This window comes from Nannospalax galili, unplaced genomic scaffold, assembly GCF_000622305.1.
Source record: "Nannospalax galili isolate Female #2095 unplaced genomic scaffold, S.galili_v1.0 scaffold172, whole genome shotgun sequence".
Lineage (NCBI taxonomy): Eukaryota > Metazoa > Chordata > Mammalia > Rodentia > Spalacidae > Nannospalax > Nannospalax galili.
Window position 1 is genome coordinate 924,969 of NW_008331824.1, and position 22,274 is coordinate 947,242.

Genomic DNA, 22,274 nt, shown 5'->3' on the forward strand with positions numbered 1-22,274 from the left:
ACTGGCAATATTTAAAAAGGGGAAGATTGGGCAGGGTGTGGTGGCTCACACCTTTAATCCCAGCACCTCAGAGGCAGAAGCACATGGATCTCTGTGAGACTGAGGCTAGCCTTGTCTACATAGTGAGCTCCAGCTCAGCTGGGGCTTCATGTAGACCCTGTCTCAAAAAAAAAAGGTGGAAGATTCATGGAAAGAATTCTGGCTTCCCTTTAAACAGTAACTATAGTGGGAAATCCAGGTTTGATGTGGAAACAGTGGGTTAAGATTCAACAGCAACTTTAGACAAGACGTGGGCTCTTCTGCCTGCCACAATCCCCACCACACATGCCTCCCCCATGTCACAGCTGTCACTTACTAGTGACACTCCCTCCCAATAGCTTTTCAGACTCTCCAGGAGCTCACCATGGATCAGCCGGGGGCAGGGATACTCCATACTTAACAGGCTTTCCAGGTGACCCCAAGAAGAACCCAATCACTGATATAAGTTACTCCGTTTGTCTCTCCATGACCCTTTCTTCTTTTTCCCCTCAAATTATGCCTTCCTTCAGGTTATCTTGAATTCCAGGATCACAGGTCTGCTATTAATCATCTTACAAAGAAAATCAAAACTTCCCCCAACCAGCAATAATTTCCTCAGTGTCAGAAGCCTACAGGACCAGTCCCAGGGTAATGGTCCCCTGGACTGTGGCCTGAGCAAGAACTCCAGCTATGCAAACCCCCAGTCCTTGCCCCTTTCCCTTCTCCATACACCTCAAATTACTGTGGACACCTCAAGGACAGATGATGGGCCCCATGAGTTCTCAGCTGCAGTGAGGGAGCTTCCTCTGCTCTGTGTAATAAGGCCACGCAGAGAATGATGCATTCCTCTCTTGTTTGCAGCACCTCTTTTTAATCTGGTCTTTTGGGGGGAGTGGCTGGATCTGATTGTTGGGACCTCTACATCTAGGTCATCAGCCAGGAACCCAGCAGCAATTCGTTTGTTTGCTAAAGACTAAGGACACTGTAAATGGCACCTAAGTCTGCTCCACATTAGAAATTTTAAAAATGAGTTTTGGGGTTGGAGAGATGGCTCGATGGTTAAGAGCACTGGCTGCTCTGACAGAGGACCCGGTTCTATTCCCAGCACCCACATGGCAGCTAGCAACCGTCCATAACTCAAGTTCCAGGGGATCCAACACCCTCTTCTGACCTCTGTGAGCACTGCACGACACGGGTGCATTTACAATTTTGCAGGCAATACACTCAGACACATAAAAATTTTTTAAAAATTAAAATGGAGCTTCAAAAGTCATTTTTGAATCCTACTACTCAGTCAATACCTCTGGGGGTGAAGTTTAGAAATGTATGTAATGACATTTACTATACAAATGAACACTCAAGGAAGCAGGCCCAGAGAGGGAAAGGGATTTATCCACTAACACACAGCAAATCAGTGGCCCAGTCAGGATTAAGACTTAGAGTTCAGAGTTAAATGAAATATTAGGAGTAGGAGATGGCTCAGTCAGCAAAGTGCCTATCATGTAAGCATGAGAGCCTGAGTTCAATCCCCAGAACCAATGTAAAACACCTGGGCATGAGGATGTACACTTGCAATCCCAGGGCTGGGGAGATGGAGACGGTGGGTTTTGGGGGCTTGCTGGCAGTCTAGCCTGTCTGAACCCAGAGTTTTGAATTTAGGGAGAGATGTTGCTTCATAAGACAAAATGGACAGGTTGTGAAATTTCCTCCTCTGGAATGACTTAAACAATGTCTACCCCTCCCCATGAGGTCTCAGAGACAAGCCGAAGTTTGATTCCACCGTTTACCTGGGGGAGCCAATGGGTTTGTTGGACTTAGAAAGCATTGTGAGGAGTGTGGGTGATCCTAACACAGCAACACTGGCAGGTCTACAACCCAGCATGGAGGATGGCTCCCCAGAGCTGCAGAGATGGAGGCCCTTTCAGGTAGCCTCCCCCAACCTATATACTCCAGCCCCTCCCCAAGAGCCCCGAGGCCACCTGCAATTAGGGAAGACTCACAAATCACATACAAATGGCAGGGAGGAGAGTGTGGATGCACAGGTCAGGGTCCAAGGGTCTTCCCAAGTCCTCCTGCTGTGAGGGAAGGTCCACAGCCCAAAGGCCTCCTTGTCATGGAGATGGTGGCTGTTTTGTCTAAAGGGATGGTGTTTTACAACAGATGACATCTTGAGAAACAACACCTGAGGCAGGTCTCTGGCCTCTACATGCAAACATACACACACACACACACACAAAGAATGAATTATGAAGCACTCATTATCTGTAAGTTTCACACTATTTCAAAAAATTTTCAGCAGAGAGCCAGACAGTTAATATGTACAGCTTTGAAATGCCTCAGTTCTGCAGCCTGAACACAGCCATAGGCAAAACAGTAACAAATGGCAGGGTTGACTTACAACAAAACTTCATTTACAAGAGCAGACTGGGCTGACGCTGGCCCAGGGCTGTAGTGTGCTGACCCTTGATCCAGGACTGTACAAAGAAATAAAATACAGCCCTGTCCCTTAGGGAGCTTGCTTTGGTCTAGTTCTTATTGTGAACTAAATGTGGACCATGCACTGCACGCTCGGCAGAGGATTAATAGCAGCAATAAGGACGCTAATAACCACTGAGCACATGGTACACAGAGCATCACACGTCCGTCATCACTAAGCCTCCCAGTAACTCAGTTAGACAGTCATTATTCCCACTGAAGAGATAAGGATGTGGAGCTCAGAGAGGGAGCTGACATACAGGAAATCCACACAGCCCTAAGGCTTGCATCCACACCTAGTGGTTCCAAGTCCCCAGCTCTTTCTATCACATCCCTCTAGGTTGAAGCTGACAAGCCAGAAACCCCTGAGAAAGGCATGGTGTTGGGCATCCTTTGCCTGGGCCCCATGAACTCTGAGCCTTCTTCTCTGGGGAGGGATCAGGCAGTTCCTTTATAACAGAATTGGACCACCTGAGTTCAAACCCTCATGTGTGTCTTTGGGCATGTCACCTAATGGGCACATTAGCATGGGCCACTGGCACATGTTGGCCGACTACTATTGTGTGTCTTTGGGCATGTCACCAACCATGCTAACCTAATGGGCACATTAGCATGGGCCACTGGCACATGTTGGCCGACTACTATTATTATGTGATTAGTATTACCACTTCAGCTGCCTAACACGTTCCCTGTCCACCTACGTGTCATCGTTTCCTAGGGCCTACAATCAGCCTCACTGATGAGACAGCTTCTTCCTCCTGTTGTCTAACCATGGCTTAGTTTTCCAAAAGGGCACACTTCTTTTTAAAAAAAAAGATTTATTTTTATTTATTTATGTGATGTGATGTGGTGTGGTATGATATGTGTATGTGTGTGTGTGCATGTGTGCGTGCGTGTACAGGTCACATAGGTGGGTGCAGGTGCTTGAGGGGGCCAGAACAGGGCATTGAATCCCTTAGATTTGGAGTAACAGACAGCTGTGTGTCACCTGACATGGGTGCTAGGAACTGAAATTGGGTTTTCTTTAAGATATAAGAGCTCTTAACCCCTGAGCATCTCTCCAGCCCCAAGGGCGCCCTTCTATATTTATCATTCTCTTCTTCAGAGTTCTTAGAACAAGATCTCCCTGTTCCCAACAGATTCCAGTTTCTTGAGTCTAGATGTTAGAGGATAGTCTTGATCTTTGTTTATTGCAAAGAAAGAGCTAGGCTTTATCAAGACCACACTGTCCCCAGGATGTTGGGACTCGCATACAGATGCTGCCTCCAGGAGTGACCTATGGGAAGCAGCTCCCAAGAATCAGCACAAAGATGCCCTGGGCTGCTGCTCTAAAAGCTGAAGGTGTTCGACAGGGCAGAGATCGCCCTATGCAAAGGCACAGGTCACTTTCCTTCCCTTCTTTTGGACAGAATGGGCGTTTCTCCTGCAGCCTTCTTTCTGCTCCGCACATTCTTTCCACATGGACAGTGGAGAACCCAAATGTCATTCTTGTTCATGGTTAAATTAACATGGGTTTGAGGGGCATCCCCCAGCAGCTCTCAATCTGCCACTAAAGACAGGCTTACAAAAGGACTTATTGTAGCAACTGTTAAGGTAGCTAAAGGTGCTAGGTGTGGACCTCGAGAGAACTGAATGTTAAAAGGAAAACTGATGTGTATTCTGTGTCCATGAAGACATAAAACCAGTGGATTCTGATGGAAAAGTCCACTGTAGAACAAGGAATCCCAGAGTGGGACATGCCTACCCATCCTCAGCCCTACCAAATCCATTAGCAGCATGGCCACAGGCAAGTAAGCTTAATCTCCCTGTGCCTCAGTTTCCACACCTATAAAATAACTGATGTCCAACCCAGTGAAGCTGGCACCAACAGAGAACCTGACCCACAGTCTGAGAGAGGGGCCAAACATGAAGGCTTTTAGTCACCCAGCATAGTTTCCATTTGATTCTGACTCACGGCTGAGGTTTTGCATTGTGCATCAGGCCCCTGGCACTGGAGATGCTCCTGGTTGGTGGCCATTTTCTAAAGCACCAGGAGAAGAAGTCTGAAGCTCCATGCAGGAAGTTCTGATTATGGGCCACCACAGCAAGGGCACCTTGGCAGGGCCATCGGCCTGTGCTGTTGTACCAGTTGCCCCCACCACCCTTCTTAGTGGTCTCAGAAGCACCATGCCATCTTTATATGATGCTGTAGGGACTTCTGCCTGATCTGTCTAAACATTTCTGTGAGGGGAAGAGGAGAAGTGGGAGTCCCTTTCTGCCTAGCCACCAAGTTGTCCTGTAGGAAGCAGAGACAGGGTCAGGAGAAGAGATGCCCTCTGGGGTAGGATGTGGGAGCTGAGGAACCCTCAGGGATCCTGGCAAGTAGGTGAGCATTTCCCACCCTCCTGCCTCCATGCTGCTCAGAACTGTAAATTACTAAGCTGTGGGGAGACAGCCGTGAAGGTAATAACATTGCTACCTCTTGCTACTCTGAGTTCACGGAGCACGGCAGTTTACCAACCAAGCTGATTGTCAGATTGTTTTTCCAAAGTGTAATACAACAAAAATATGTATTCCAGGGCTGGAGAGTTGGCTCAGTGGTTAAGAGCACTGGTTGCTCTTGCAGAGAACCCACATGGCAGTTAACAATTGTTCTTAACTCCAGTTCCAGGGGATCTGACACCCACTTCTGATCTTCACAGGCATTGCAAAACATGGGTGCACTCACATACATGCAGGCAATACACTCAGACACATAAGATAAAAATAATAAATAAAATACTTGAAACAATATGTATTCCTAGAATTCTCTGGAGATGTGGTTCTCAACAAGGACTGGGGGCACATTTTTCGATGTTTGGGCCATTTTTAGTCATGACCGTTGGAGAATGCTCCTGGTGACTCATAGGAGGAGAACAGGGATGCTGCTCAGCACCCTGCATTGCAAAGGACTATCCCTGCCCACACAAAGTGACCCAGCCATGATATCAAGAGTGCTAGGTTGAAAAGCCTGCCTTCAATACATTCAAGCTAGTACCTGAAAATATGTTTTTAACACAGACTCCAGGGGACTGTAACTGAGAGGCTATACAGAAAATACAGGAGAATGGACTTGGAAATGGAAGCATTCTACCTGATCTTTTCTTGTGTGCCTCTGTGTGTACACACATGTGTATGTGCACATGTACATGCATGTGTAAACACCTGTGCATATGTGTTCATATGCAGAGTCCACAAGGAGGATGGCGGGCTCTTTGTCACTCTCTGCTTTGAGACAGGGTCCCTCATTGAACCTGGAACTTCCCATTTTTCAGCTAGGCTGCTGACCAACAAGCCTCAGAGATCTTAGTGTCCCTGTCTTTGCCCAGCATCAGAGAAAAAGACATATATGGACATGCCTGGTTTTCTGTGTGGGTTCTGGGGATCCAAACTCAGGTCCTCATTCTTATGCAGCAAACACTCTTACCCACTGAGCCATCTCCCCAGTCCATGCTACGTGACCTTTAACAAGGTTTTAGACCTGCTGAGCCTCAGTTTTCTCTCTCAATAGCAGTAACATGTGTATGGTAAGGTTGTTGGGACTCAATAGGGGTGAGATGATTCAATTGCTTTTGCACGGGCTAAGTGCTTGATAATCTAGCTGTTGATGAGTTTACTTATTAACAGCTGGGTTGGGGAGTGAGGGTAAGATGGTTCACAGGCCCAACATTGGAGGCTTTCAGTGGCCTGCTTGGGAGGGTGGTCGGGGGGGGTTGGGGACCCCTGTTGTGTAAGTAGAAGTCCCTTCATGTCCGGATAGCCCATGGGCTCAGCTTCAAATGCAGGGACTCCTTTTTCAACAGAGTGCTTTTCTGGCATCTTCCTGACTCGTCTTTTGAAGTGCCCGCCACAGATGCCCTACCATAAACATAGCCTCTGGCTTTGTTACTACCAGCCTTTCCTGTGTGATTTTCAGGCAGTCTGGCAGCATGGCAGGGGCCCACTTCCAAAAGTACATAAGGGCATCCCACAAAGTACCTATCAGCTAAGGCTTTTACCACTGCCCCCAAAGTATAAGTTTCCTGGTTTCCCCTCAATAATTGAAGCTGAACACCAAGACTTGGAGCCGAGCAGAGTCACTGAATAAAGGCTGTACCACTGAGACTGAGCTGAGTCCTGTGTCTTACTGCCTATGATCCAGCCTTCCCGGAGAGAGCTGTCTCTTCGTAAGCCGACTCACGGACACCTAGCTTTAGCCGCCCCGATCCTTCCCGCGTGATCCAGCGGCCGGTGGATTTCGCATCTTGAGGAAGTGCACGGGTGAAATTAGGGTGGAACCCGGCCGGGCAAGCCCCGGCAGCAGAGACCCACAGAGAGGCGGCGGAGAAGCAGGGACCTGCCAGAGAGCCACACGCTGCGGGACCCGCTGCCGCCTCAGCACCCCAGCAGCGGACAGCGACGCGGTGCGCGACCAGACCCGCCGCTCCAGGGTGCGCGCAGGGGACCAGTGCCACGAGATCCCCGCACCCCCCATACTGGGGGGCGGTGCCCACAGGCTCACCTGGAAGCGATGGAAGTCCTGAGGTTTGAAGTCGTTGGGAGAGCAGCCACACCAGTCCACAATGTGCTTGTACTGGCACTTGCAGCCCAACTTGCGGTTCCAGTTGGTGATGCGTAGGTTGTTATCCACCATGGTGTCACAGTAGGGGCTGTTCTCCAGGACCGTGTGGAAAAAGGACTGCAAGGGAAGGAAGGGTCCAGCCTGAGAATTTCCCCAGCCTCTGCCAAGTGTGCTGCATTGGTGCCTCCTTCCTGAGGACTGTCACCTGTGAAGGGCTCTCTTGGACACCCATCAGCTCTCTATGGGCACACAGAGTCAGCTACCAGGCCTTTCCACTTTAGGGCACAGCTGCATGCTTTGTCCTCAGTGGCTAATCTACCTACAAGCCTGTTTCTCTGAGATTTATTTTCCCAGTGCCTAGAATCTGATGTCAAGATGTCTAGGCCTTGTCACCTAGGACATCTCGGTCAGCTTAACAAATAGGAAGACTCTCTTAGAATGTGTCAATTTATGGAGACCAGAGGCAAACATGGGGACAATTTCTCAGGAAGCCTTGGGTCAAAAGGGCTCTTGCTTTGCAAAAAGCCAGACTGGAAGCCAATAGGCTTCAGGTCTGAGGTAGATTGGTAACAGTGTTCAATGAACTGGACTTTTACCCCAGGGAGAGGAAGGCCAGACTCATGGATCCACACATACAGTATGGCTACAAGCCAGGGAAGGGTAGGGCTGCTCTCTGTCCATGAGGATAAACAAGGGTTCATCACACTCACACAGTGTAGCTACAATGCAGGCAAAGGGAACTGTGTGAGGAGGGAGGATGCTGCTGTCTGGTGCTGGAGCAGGAGCCACTTGCACTCACTTAATGTGACTGTAACAAAGGTGTGTGTGTGTGTGTGTGTGTGTGTGTGTGTGTGTGTGTTGGGAGGGAGGGTTGCTTACTGTCTGTGGTGCAGCTCACAGTGTGGTGGGGGTTTCTGTTGTTCATGGTGCTGGACCAGGAGCCGCTGTGATCACAGTGTGGGTATAAGTGGGCTGGGAATGTGGGCGGGGGGGGGGGGGGGGGGTGCGGGGGCGGGGGTGGTGGTTACTGCTGTCTGTGGTGCTGAATCAAGACCCTTTGGGCTCACAGTGTGGCTACTACAGGTTGGAGGATGCTCCATGATTCCGGACCGGGAGTCACTGCACTCACACAGTGTGGTGCTAACAGAGGTGTTTGCTGTTCATGGTGCTCAATCAAGAGCCACAGGGCTCATGATGTGGCTACGGCACAGGTAGAAATGGGCTGTAGGCTCTGCTTGGCAATGAAGCAGGGGCCATCATCCCTCCCTCATTTTAGGATGCTTGGCAAATTCCTATAAGGATCTGGAGAGAGGAGCAATGCTAAGTGTAAAAAGAGAGACCAGAGGAGAGACAATGGTTGTTGAGAGCCGCTGAGATACTAAGAGAAGGAAGAGATTTCTATTTCAACACTGTTTTATAACAATTTCTAGCACCAAGAGAACACATTTTCTTCTACACTCTGGTTCCCAGGGGAAACTGTTGGGGATATGTGTCTGCCTGATGCAAATTTATGGGCACAGCCTTTAGATTTCTTCTAAGCCAGTCCCCTAAGGTGCCGAGGGAAGAACAAGCTAGGTAGACACAGCAATGGAGGAAGAGGGGTCTGACAGAGCCCTGGGGGACATGTTTTTATGTTGGGGCACAGAAGGGGAAATACATGCACATGGAGGAGCTTTAGCCACTAACAGTGTGGTTGGCATCTTCTGAGAACAACCAAACTCCCTGGGAATCTCTTCTAACTGGGTGGATAGAGGCTCCACCGATCCTCCACCCACTTGCCTTCCTATGATACTAATGACATTGCCAGAGGACATGGATTTAAACCTGAATTGTCCACAAGCCCACAGAGGCACCTTTCCTCCATCATGCAGTGGGGAAAGTACCCAATTACCAATTGCCCTGTGTCCTTTATAATGATGCATAAATTCCATGCAAGATAATGGATGAGAAGGTTATCGTAATGGAAAGAAAAGGTGATTTTTGCTGAAATAGGATTAAAAGCTGATTACTTAACATGTGCGCAGAATGGCAAAACCTGGCCCAGGAATGATGAGCTCCTCATCCCACTGGAGTTGTGTGGACAGTCAGCCCTCCCTAGATGTCAGTCAATCATGCAGAATTTTCCAGAGGGTGTGATCCAGAGCTTGTGGGGGGGGGCAGTCAGGGGAGAAACAATGAAACACATACAAGAACTATCACAGGATCCCTGGGGACAGAACAATCTTAGGGATTTTCCGACATTGGAAGTTAGGGTAAAAGTGGATTGACGGTCAGGGAGATGAACCTAGATGCTGTGAACACAGATCTGGTAGGGTGGCTGTTGGCGTGCCACAGACATGTCAGGATGGGACAGTCTGTGCTAAAATGATCTGCACCCTTATGTATTGGGGATCCACCCTGATGTCACTGGGGATTTTTCAGTACATTTCAAGGAGAGGCTGAGCCCTGAGCACTTGGCTGTCATGGCTGACAATGGAGAGGGCCAGTAAAGGAATCTCTGGGACCTTTTGGGTTTGGTGTGTGTGTGTGTGTGTGGTGTGTGTGTGTGCAGAAATGAAGAAAACACTACTTTCTATGAGGGAATGATAGAGCTGTATTCAAAGAAAAAAAGAAATTCTTGGTGCTGAAAATTATTACAGGACTGCAAGATGGACGATCAGAGGTCTGTTAAAAGTGGATGTTTTTGTCCTCACCCACCCAGGGCTCAGGGACCATAATGGAAGAGGGGCAGAAGGTTTGTAAGAGACAAAGCTGGTGCATGACCATGAGGAAGGAGAGTCTTCCAGGCTTCTGGGACTTTGCTCATATGAACTTACAGCAGTGGTGACAGCATCACAAGACCCATGCAGACTCAACTTGGACAAAAGCCCAGCATGGAACTGGGGAAATGGGCATGAAGTCCCAACCTTAACTGAAGAACTACTGGCAACTGATTACTGCAGAGTGAGGGAGAGGTGATCTTTAAGGGAGTGACTCTAGATAGGCTGACTAGACTCCAGTGGATGAGCTCACACTGAGGGACATCTGTGTACCTAAATTTGATTTGATAGACCTTAGCATATATGACTGAATGCATGGACTTTGGTGGGGGGCAATGCCGGATGCAGAGAGGGGAGGAGGCCTAAATATGATTAAGATATATGAAATGTAACCCAAAAGTTCAATAAAAATATACATCTTTAAAAAAAAAGTTGATGTGTTTGTATCCTGGGAATGTTATCATGTATGGTTGTGGCAGGCTACACACTGCTCAGTTCAAATGAGGTGTTATCAATATTTTAGAAATCAGAGAGGTTTGTAATTTTAATACTTTTTTTGCTGCAAAGTGGCAGCAATGACTTGTTCTAGAAAAATCAGTATATTGGATTTAAATTATTTATTTATATTTTTATGCATATGAGTGTTTTGTTTGCATGGATGTAAGTGAACCACATACATGTAATGCCTGTGGAGGAAGCACTATGTGGGTGCTGGAAGCCAAACCTGGGTCCTCTGCAAGAGCAGTCAGTGCTGTAACCACTGAGAAATCTCACCAGGCCCTGAAACTTTTTAAATAGCCAATAGGAATTGAGTGTCTTAGCAGGGTTTTTTTTTTTTTTTTTTTTTTTCCCGGTGCTTATACACTACAGGAGAACCAGAGACCTTGCTATCGCGGGTGCTCAGGGATCAGAGTGTTTCTCAGCTGTTGTCTGGTGGCTTGGAGGGCATTGCAGGTACAGCTGGGATCACACTGTCAAACATTCACTCTCTCCTCAGGTTAATCCAGCCCTTACCTTCCAGAATCTTTCCAGAACTCACCTCAGCAGGAAGGAGGGTATAGGAGTAGAACTGTTTCATCTTGGTCACAAGATCATCTGTGGAAAACGTCACATATTCCACAAACTTCCGGTTTAGCAGGAACCAATCAGAGCCACCATCCACAGCAATGCCCTCTGGGATTTGCCGATCTCCCAGGCGCCACATGTGTGCATCACACTCCAAGAAAAGTCGATCCAGGCCTTGTTTCCGGATGAACCTGGGTGAAACAAATGGCCTGGAGTCAAAAGTGCCCTGGGAGAGGGAGCTCTGTCCAGAGCCCAAATGACCCCATTATGGCCATCACAGCACTGAGCACTGTGTGCACGTTCTGAGCAGGAGATTCTGTGCAGATCTCACCTCTTGCTCCTCTCAAGTGGGGAAGGCGTAGCACGCTATGGGGCAGAAACCAGCACTGCTCTATTGAATAGAAGAGGCCACTAGTGCCTAGAGAGCCTAATGGAACTACCCAGCACCATCAGCCATGATCCACTCATCCACTGCTTCCCTAGAGATCTTTCCAAATAGCCTTTTTGTGGTAGCTGTGGCAGTTTGGTGGGTCATCTGTGGGTCATCATTCTAGGAAGGTACTATGGGATTCCTCTATCAGTACATATACCATTACACTTGCTGGGGACATAACTCAATTGGTAGGTTGCCTGCCTGACATGCACGAAGCCCTGGGTTCAAGCCCCAGCAACACACAAACTTGGCATGGTGGCACATCACTGCAGTACTCAGGAGGTAGAGGCAGGAGGAACATGAATTCAAGGTCATCCTAGGTACACAGTAAGTTGAGGTCTGCCTGGGGTGGAAACACACAAAGTGTCATAAAACTACAATAAAACCATGAAATATTAATGTGTGAAGTTCCTTATTTATTTTACTTTTTGCAATGCTTAGGATCCAACCCAGAGCCTGTGCATGCTGGGTAAGTGCTATACCACTGAGCTATGACTCCAAGACGTTTCTTTTTTAAAAATTTTATTTATTATTTTTATTTTATGTGTATGCACGTATTGCCTGCATGTAGGTAAGTGCACCCATGTCGTGCAATGCCCGCAGAGGTCAGAAGGGGCTGTCGGATCCCCTGGGATGGGAGTTATGGACAGTTGTTAGCTGCTCTGTGGGTGCTGGGATAAGAACCCAGCTCTTCTGCAAGAACAACCAGTGTTCTTAACTGCTGAGCCATCTCTCCAGCCCTGTCAAAGATGTTTCTTGGTTCACACATCATATACAGGCTTGTAAAATGCTTTGAAAAATACCAAATGATGCTGTTTCAGTTATTTCTTCATCAACACATTAAACAACAAGATATGGTGGCACCCTGGCAGGTCTAATAAGTATTTTTGTAGAAGCAGTGTGCAACACTGATGCCAAGAGGCATCTAGGTCAACTATATAATGTGATATCAGAGCATGTGATTACTATCTGTGACAAATTCAGTGACCACTGGTAATTCCATGATTTGGTACTTGAATTCAGCTAGATCTCAGTTTGAATTTTGAGCCCCCAAACTGAGCTGAGCTCTCTGCCATTCTCTCTCTCTCTCTCTCTCTCTCTCTCTCTCTCTCTCTCTAAACAAAACCATCATCTTGTTTAGGACTATACAGGGCAAATAGGGCAGCGTTGGCATTCCTTTTTTTACAGCTAGAAAAACCACAGCTCCTCAGATGAGCACTGCTTAGAACTGTGGGTAAAGCTATAAGCAAGCCTTCTTCTTGAACTCTCAATTCTCACTGAGCATTTACTATACACCTGCTGTGTGCCCAGGTATGGTGTTCAAGGGGGTTAAGGAGATGAAAGGATGATGATCCTTACTCGAATGAACTGGGTATCCATGGAGAGCTTACAGCCCAAAGGGCTCCCAAACAAGGGGTCTTTCTTCTGTTCAGCTTTCCGAGCCACACACACCTGTCTGGGAATTTGGATCTTTCAAGCTCTGATAAGTAACCCTCTTACGTGAATGTTTTTCTCATTGTCACCTCTGCAACAGTCTATACTGGGTTGAGCATTGTTCCAAAGTCACAGAGGACTCATATATAGGCAGAATTCACCAGAAGACCCAGTGTCCACAAGACCCAGGTCTTCAGGATCCTTGGTTTTGTTCTTTTCCTAACAAGTTTATTTGTAAAGTTTTGTCCTTTCTGGGGAAGGTTTTTCATTATAGTTACATTACCCCCCTGCAAACACAGCTGGTCTGTTAAAGGAAGCTCTGACTTTAAGAATATAAAATCCTGCCTTGACTTTGTACTTATCATCATAGTAATGCCAGGCAGCTGCACAAAACCATGCTCAAAATTTTAATTTTTAGGTAACTTACATGGAAACCATGCTAACAGAGAGAAAGAATGAAAAAAACTACAGGTGAGGGGACTAGCAAATTCTTTTTTCATGGGCTAGCTTTTAAACTCCACGTTTAATTATATGGGGTAATGGCATCTTCTTGTAATATTAATGTGATGTCCCAGGACATAATATTCAAATGCAATATTTATGTGGCAGTCATCACCACAATGAAATATTCATGACCTTGAGGGATTGCACTCTATATTTACTGTCATTTCAAACTGGATAAGCCGCAAATATGTGCTTTGGTTAATGAAGAACAAATAGAGTCAACTGATTCCTCAGGTCTAAGAAGTTTCTTGGGTCACAGGATCTACTGAAGATCTACTTTGTTTCGGCTTGGGAGAAGGTGGCTGTGGCCCAGAGTTTGCATATTAACAAGGGAGGAAGAATCGGCTGTTTGGGACAAGATTTTTTCATTTAATTTCTATTTTCTCTGTCTTGTATATTCACCATGATTTTAAAAGGTGAAGTCAGAAGGCAAGTCTAAAGACATCCATATTGGGTGTCCTCAGAGATGATGGCTCTCCTGGCTCTCTCCCATGAGGGTTGGGTACTAGTTTAGAGCTACAGAGAATAGGACCAATGATGCTCTCTTCTTCTCAGTTTTGTTTCTCATTGCCATGGTTATCTGAGCAACAGGTGGCGCCATAGCAACACAGGCATCATGAAGAGCCAGGTACTAATCCTGCTTCTGGGTGTCAGATGAGTCCACGACAAGAGTCCCGGCAACCTCCCAAATCAAAGTATCATGGAAGATGCTTCTCCAAGGGCCTTGCAAAGTGTTTAGTAAGCACTGGTTACCCAAGCAATGAACTGGGGGATCCATCGATAGACTCTTCCATAAGGTGACACCCCTCTCCCATGCCTGGCATCTTGAATCCAATTTCCATGCTTCATTTTTCTCCACAGCATCTTCTACCTTCTCATATAATATACAAGGTGTTTATGTTGTGTATTTCTACTCATAAAGCATAAGTTTGGAGATTGCAGAGACTTTTTTGTCTCTTTTGATTCATTCACTAGTTTTTAATGTTATTTATTATTTTATGTGTATGAATGTATTGCTTGTGTGCAAGAAGGTGCACCCATTTCATGCAGTGCCTACAGAGGTCAGAAGATGGTGTTGGATCACCTGTAACTGGAGTTATAGATGGTTGTTAGCTGCCATGTGGGTGCTGGGGATCAAACTGGGTCTTCTGCAAGAGCAGCCAATGCTCTTAACCACGGAGCCATTCCTCCCAGCCCCTGATTCATTCACTGTTGTAGCCCTAGAATAGTGCTTTGCATATATCAGGTACTCAATAAATGTTTATTGAATGGATGGATGGATGGAAAGTATAGCAGCCACAACAGTTAAACAATCAGGAAGCCCCAGAAATTACCCAGCCAGGCACCCATCCAATTCTTCTAACATTTGACAAACAGAAATGGCCTCCCTGAAAGGTTAAGTAATTTTAGCCAGATGTGGTGGTGCATGCCAGTAATCCCAGCACTTGGGAGCGTGAGACAGGAGGATTGCCTTAAATTCCAGGCCAGTCTGGGCTAGCTTATATAGCAAGACCTTGCCTCAAACAAAGCAAAACCAAGAAAGGTTAAGTAATCCTCCCAAAGTCACAGAGCTAGGAGCTTGACCCTGAATCCTAGGCAAACTCTTAACCTCTTTGCTATTCTTTGCTGTCTCAATTCACCAGAATCCCTTCAAAGTGGATAGGACTGAAGGATCTGAGGACTTCTCCTGGCTCAAAAAAGACAATGTCTTAAAAATGAGAGAACCAAGGAAAAGTTCTCATTTTGCTTTCTGAAGTGGTGTTCTGGGGGATTCTCATGGATGTCTGCCTTCTGGACAGGGTGCCTGAATTCAATATGGAATCACTTGCATTCATTACTTCCTGGGCTCTGAGAAACACATGGCTTACCTTTCTGAGGTTTATTTCTATTAGTATAATATGGGATGAAGTCTCAGCTAAATAGAGTTCTGTTGGGACCCACGGGGACAAAATTCAGATGGTGGATCCTAGTTAAGTCAGAGGGCCCCAACTGCGCCCCCCAGAGGAGACGAGTTGAATGAAGAAGGGCTCAATGGTGTCATCTGGGAGTGAAGGGGATGCTCGATGCTGCTCATCCCCCGGTATAACCATGTAGTGTGGAATTAATCCAGGACTTTCTTCATTGTGAGATCTAAAAGGAAGAACTGTGTCCCTTAAAGCCTACAATGTGTCTGAGCTTCTTAAGAAGCAATCTTAGCAACTCACTAATGTAACTAACTCTACAGATGAGGAAAAACCCATGAGGAAAAAGCAACTGAGAGCCAGAGGTGATGAAACATAGAAGAAAAAAATAGTCCCCTGGTCTTCAACTTCTTTGACTAGCACCCTGGCACCCAACCCAGATGTATCCTTTAGTGTAACTACAAGCCACAGATTTTATTTAAAAAATAAAGCCAAGGGTTGGAGAGATGGCCCAATTGGTAAAGTGCTTGCTATGCAAAATGAGAAGCTGAGTTTGACCCCCATACCCATGTCAAAAGTTGGGGGTGGTGGTGCATGCTTGTAATCCCAGCACTGCACAGGTAGAAATGGGTTGATCCCTGGGGCTTACTGGCCCATTAGCCAAGCCTAATCAGGGAAATCTAGTCCAATGAGAGACCCTGCCTCAAAACAAAACAAATAAAAAAATCCCCCAAAACAAACAGAAAAAAAACAAGGTGAAGGGCTCCTGAGAAACAACACCCAAGGTTGACCTCTGACTTCCACAGGCATGCACACAAGCACGTACATATGCAAGATGTGCACTCACATCTACAGATATATCTTCTCTCACACACATGCACGCACGCATGCACATGTGTACACATACACGTGCGTATGCGCACATACACACGCAAATATAAACAAATCCATGGAATAAAGTGTGCAAGCACACAATCTGCTATCAGCCAGCCATCTGAATATATTCACACATTACAGTCATGTGACACAGAGGCAGCCAGGAATACAATCTCCTTGGTCCAAGTCTGTGTCTGTGTCTGCAGCTAACCCCAGACTCCCTTAATCATATGGTGCTTCGGCATCTCAGGTGGAAAGCAGAAATTCTAACAATGCCTACCTCAGAGAGCTAGTGTGAAGGTTTAAATAAAATCGTATGGGGGAGGGCTTAATGTAGTGCTGCGAATATTGCTAGCACTCCATAAACATCCAAGATGCTTTGTCAAGATGGGAATTTTCAATGTTTCTTGGGATTTGGCAGACAAGTATTACAGCTTTTTAAGGGCTGTAAAGAAACATTCTGAACGCCAAAAAGTGATACTTCAGGACCAAGGATAGAGCCCCAACAGGGTACCTCAGCTCTTGTTATTCTTTTAGGCCAGCAATGTCAATGGTTGTGACGGTCATACTCACCCCTCTAATTCTGTCCAAGCACCTTCCTGTTTTATGAAGTCAGGAGCTGGTGAGGATTCAGCTCACTTGTCTGGGCAGACCCCAGGCTCACTTTGCTGGCCTCTCCTCTCAGATGTTGGCCATGTCTCGATCATTTAATCAAGAGATTGAAAGGGACTGGAACAGTCGTGCTCTGAAAGCATCACTGATACTCCAGACCCTGGTCTCTGTGCTGAGACTAAGATTAAGAAGAAAATCTCATCTCGCCGTCTCCCCTTTCTAGAGGCAGAGAAAAATGCGGGTGATGACAGCTACCGTTTCCTGAGCATATACTGCACTCTAGGTCCAGATTCACTCAATATATTTCTCTCGTAGTCTTCACTAGAACTAAGAAGGGGAGATTGAGCAATTTTTCCAAGACCACATGGCTGATTACTGACACCAACTGGATTCAAACTGTTAACAGTCATTATCTAGATTCCATATCCTAAGTCACAAAATCATAATACCACTTTGAAAATGAGCGGGAAAATCAATGAAAACCATAGATATACAATGGCATATTATGGGTGTGTTGTGTAGGAAAAATCAGGGGGCAATGGCAGAAAACTGACAAGGTTTCTAATTGGTGATTATGGGAGCATTTATGCTGGCCAAGAGGGAGGAGGCAGAATGAGTGCTTTGAACAGCTTGGGACAAGAGCTTCATGGGCGCAGAAGCAGTGTGTTGTGGAACTCTGTCCTCTAGGCATGATGCGGCTATTGTCTTGAAATCAGAGCCTCCTAATTACCTGGAGGAGACCCTCACAAGTTTGGGACCACAACATCCCCTCATGGAAGGGTGAGAAGTGGCTCACAAAGTAGCTCTCTGGGCTCTGTTCTTCTCTGAGGATACATAAGTGGCTTAGAATTGCTGCAACTTGGTGGTGTAGCTGCCTGCAAGTTGCCCATGCTTCTGTAGGTAACACCACTTAAATTCACTGGTCTACCAAGCTAGACTTGTATGGAATCGTTTCTTTGGTTATCTTTGGTGCCCCCTTTGGGTAAAGATGTTTGTTCATGCCTTCCCAGGAAAAGTCATATAACATGTTTACTGGGGCCCAACTTACTGAGAAGAGGCAACGTGAATGAAAGTAACAGAACTCCAGGGAGAGCCCAGCATCATCATATCCCTGTGGGGTGCGCCAGTCACAGGACAGCAGTCACAGGACAGGCAGGCTGTTTTCTAGTTGGCAAGAGGGCCAGTACATGGGGCTAATACTGTACTAGGATATGGTTTAAATGTGTCCCCCAAAGACTCATGTGCTGGATGCTGGATCTCCAGAGTGGTACCTTAAGACCAAGATTTTTACTTGGTTCTGAGAATCTGAAGTCAGGTCCTTGTGCTTGTGTGGCAAATACTTTACTATCTGAACCATCTCCCTAGTCCCTCCATACATTTAAAAAATGATGTTTACTGCCTTTTGTTCCAATTATCAAAGTAATGCATGCCCTTCATAGAAGGCTTAGAATATTAAAAATGCAATGAAGACAATAAAAATCATACTCTATGTCTGAAGGATGATTCTGGCAACATATTTTCTTTCTAGGCTATTGTCTGACTTCTATTCACATTTTCTTGAAGAACAGAACAGCAAAATAGTAAATCTGTGATGCACTGAGGCCAAGGGAGGGCATATATGTGTGGTCATGCAGGATGCCCACATGGCACAAAGCTCTATGGTAACACAGCTGCTGCACCTGGATTAGCATGACCCTGTGAGGGAGATAAAAACACCAGTCAGGTGTAGGAAAACAAAGGAGGAATGAAGTCTACTTTCTCTATCAGAGATGTGATGGTAACTATGTGCTGCATCAGAGTGCTGTGTCAGCCAGGGTAGGGAGCCTGTCTCTGCAGAAGCAAGGTGGTACCAGGGACCTCCCAGCAACAGGGGACTGCTGGCCAAGGCTCCCTATGGGTTTGCCAATTTTAGGTTAAACAGTTTTCTGTTTACACATCCAGCAGGATTGAGCTGGGGGATTAGTTCAGTGTCAGAGAAGGGAAGCAGCTGAAGCCACTCAGAGCCATTCTGGTACTGGGGGGGGGGTCGAGTGCTGGCTCTGACAGGGGGAGTGCAGACAGAAGAGCTGGAGGTTTCCTGACGCTACCTTAGATCTGGGGCTGGATTCTCTCCCAGCCTCCCACCTGCTTGTACTTCTGCCACTGGGTCAGAGTCACATGTCTGTCATCTCTAAGGTTCTTTCTCCATCAGCATCCCTTGCTTTCTATTCAAAGCTAACTGTTCCAAAAGCGTATATTAACGCACTTCATTCTTTGTTTCTGCAGCACTAGGGAAGGACCTCGTACGTGCTAGGTAAATACTCTACCACTGACCCACACCTCCAGCTTTCATTCGTTTATTTACTTAAAGAGTGTTTACATTGATTGTGTGTGTATGTGTGTGTGCATGTGCCATGGTGCACACCTGGAAGTCAGGGCACAGATGGTTTTCTCTCCTTCCACTATGTGAGTTCTGGGGTTCAAACTCAGGTCATCAAATTAAGCTTGGAGAAAACAGCTTTACCTGCTCAATCATCTCACTATCCACCGCCCCCCCTTTTGATCTTTTTGAGACAGGGTCTCCCTGTAGCCCCAGCTGGCCTGGATGTAGACCAAGTTGGCCTTGAACTCACAGAGATCCGTCTGCCTCTGCCTCCCGAGTGCTGGGATTAAAGGTATGAGCCACCATGCCCAGCTTCCAACTAGTCCCTTTTGAAAAACATTATTACTATTATCTCTGCATGTATGTGCATGATATATATGTAGGCACATGTACCATGATATGGAAATCTGAGGGCAATTTTACAGAGTTGGTTCTTTCCTTCCATCCTTACAGGGGCTTGTGGGATCAAACTCAGGTTGCTAGGTTTGCATGGCAAGTGTTCATTGACCTATCTCACTGGCTTCATCCATCCCTTTTGGTTTTGATGAACTTTTATTTTGAAACAGGTCACTCATTATATTGCCCAAGCTGGTGTTGAACTTGCAATCTTCCTTCCTCAGGCTTCCAAGTAGCAGGTATTGCATTCCTGCATGATTACAGCCGACTGTACCTTGCCTAGTTCTAGAAAAACTCTACAGGACTGACATTACCATCATTAGTTTTATAGACAGAGAACTGATACACACATGACCAGTGCAGCTTATGGAAGTTCTCACAGGGAGTGCTGTGAGCTGGCAGGTGCATCTGGCCTTCTGGCTTCAGGCCCTGGATGCTTAACATCTACCCTCTGCACTTTGTGTGGCATTTATACAAGAGACTCAACGTTTTATTCTCAGGAAATTTTATTTGCTTTTTACTTTTTAACGTGTATGTGTGTGATGTGCATGCATGTGTGTGCAGGCATGATCACATGTGTGAGAGCATATGTGTGTATATATGTGTGTGGAGCCAGAAGGCTGATGTTGGGTGCTGTCTTTGATTGCTCTCCACTTTACTGAGGCAGGGTCTCTCACTTGAACCCAGAGTTAGCCAGTTTGCTCTGAGAATCCCATTTCTACCTCCCACAAACTGACATGATAGGCAGGCTGCCACACCCACACACCTGGAGTTTACATGGGTGTTGGGGATCTGAACTGCAGTTATGATACTTTCAAGGCAAACAGTTTACCTGCCAAGCTGTCTCCCCAGCTGTACTTTATTAATTTATTTATTCAAAAATTATGGGGATGTGGAGCTTGTGCACATGAATGCAGCACCCTCCAAGGCCAGAAGAGAGTGTCAGACTCCCTGAAGGTGGAGTTATAGGTAGTTGTGAGCTGCCCAGAATGGATGCTGGGAGCTGAACTCAGACCTCTGAAGGATCAGTATACTGAGCCATCTGTCCAGTTCCAACCACTGCCTCCCCATCTACCTTTTTGAGACAGTGTCTCATTAAATAGCCTAGGCTAGTCTAGAACTCACTACGTAGCCCAAGTTGGCCTCAAGCTTACAACCTTCCTGCTTCAGCCTCCTGCCTGTTGAATCATACACGTGTTCCACCATGCCTGGATTTCTACACCAACTTTAAATAGCTGCTGCTTTAAACTTAGCCCTGATCTAAACATAATATTCACAACACAATGTTTTATATGGACTATTTATAGGAATTTGTGTTGATATGTAAAAGAGCACTACCTAACTTTCCTAGAATGCCCACTTATAAACGACCCCAAAGAATTTCACATGTCAGTAGTAGGTTCCAAACATCTTGGGAAAATGCTGATCCCATGAAGTAAAGGAAGGACCTGCCCCTACTCATGCAGACACAATTCTGTCTCATGCTAGCACAGATTTGGTTTTCCAGCTGGACTTAAAACTACAGGACAGCAAACACTGTCATCAGTGATGGGGTGATTATCAAACTCAGGCCTTAAAGTCACACAGGATGAGGCTGGATCCCAACTCTGCCAGTTACAAACCGTAAGATCTTGGGTAAGTTAAAATGACTCTCCAAACCTCAGCTGTATGCGCATTTCTCTCCAATGGGACAATGTTCACCAAGAGAAGCTAGAATAAGGTAACACACTAAGGCACCCAGCTCGGTGTACTCTGTGGTTGATGAGCCTATTCACCCTGCTGCTGCTAGCTGCACGCCATAAACAGAGACAAGGCCAGTCAAAGCTGAGTGCTGGAGCTTCCCGTCTGGGATGTGCCAGAGCTGACATTCCAATGCCAGCATTTCAGTCTTTCTGTTTATACCACACTGCATCCCACTGAGGTCCTGCTGACTGAGAAATTCGATGGGGCAGAAAATATCCCACAGGAAACTCCACTGCCAGAGGGAACCGACTTTTCCTCTCCATCTCCCTGAGGGGACCTGCCCCCACACTGAGACACAAGCAGAGTGATTCCCAACAGAGGCCAGGAGCTCCCGGGGATGTTTCCAAAGACTCCAGTGTTCAGGTCCAGAGTGAGGATGCTTGATGCCACCAGCCCTGCTGAGTTTATCTGGGAGAACAACAGTTGGGCCACAGTGCTCTCAGTGACTATTTTTGGATGAAAATGAAGCAAAATAGTGAACACAACACTTCCCTTTGTTTAATTACAGGAACAGCGAGGACAAATTCAGGAGCTATTAAAATACAGGTTTGCCTTCATGCCATCTTTCCACAGTGGGAATCAAGGTCAAAGGAGCCACCAAAGGCTGGAGGCAGGCACAGAAGGATAATATGGCTGTTTCTCCACGTAGAAATCAGCACCAGGCAACCTGTGGCCTATTTTGCAGCCCACCGCTTGCTTTTGCCCCTCCCCATCCTCCTCCCCGTCGTCCTCCCCATCTTCTTGCCTTTCGACCACTCTGCTTTTCTCACCTGCTCTTACAGGGGCCTGTCCAGAAACAAGCAGGATCAGGCTGGGAAGGGACTTTGGAAACTAGCTCCCTTGTTTTACAAAGAGGAGAAAACTGAAGCTCAGTGAGGCTGAGCGGTCACCTAGGAATCACCCAGCACACTGGAGCAAACAGGACTGGAGATCACAGGGCTGGAACACGCAGAGGTGACACGGAGCTTGGCCTCTAGAACACACAGCTGTGCTGAGTTTCAGCCCCACTCTAGTTCTGTGAGTTTTTCAACTCATTTCCTTACCTCAGCTTCTTTATTTATAAAATCAAACTACTGACTTGCCAGGAGTCGCCACCTAAGGCCAGATAATTCAACCA

At 46.6% G+C, this 22,274-nt stretch overlaps 1 protein-coding gene across 3 annotated transcripts in view; it reads right to left on the reverse strand.

Moving 5' to 3' along the window:
- The window catches only part of Xylt1 (xylosyltransferase 1), a 334,424-nt gene that overhangs the window by 23,733 nt on the left and 288,417 nt on the right, over positions 1 to 22,274 (reverse strand). For all 3 annotated transcript variants that reach the window (XM_029560542.1, XM_008826932.2, XM_008826933.2), the window contains 2 exons: positions 10,871 to 11,087; positions 7,013 to 7,189 (listed from right to left, as the gene is read on the reverse strand). In XM_029560542.1, coding sequence (XP_029416402.1) covers positions 7,013 to 7,189; positions 10,871 to 11,087 — 394 coding nt within the window. The remainder of the gene's footprint in view (positions 1 to 7,012; positions 7,190 to 10,870; positions 11,088 to 22,274) is intronic.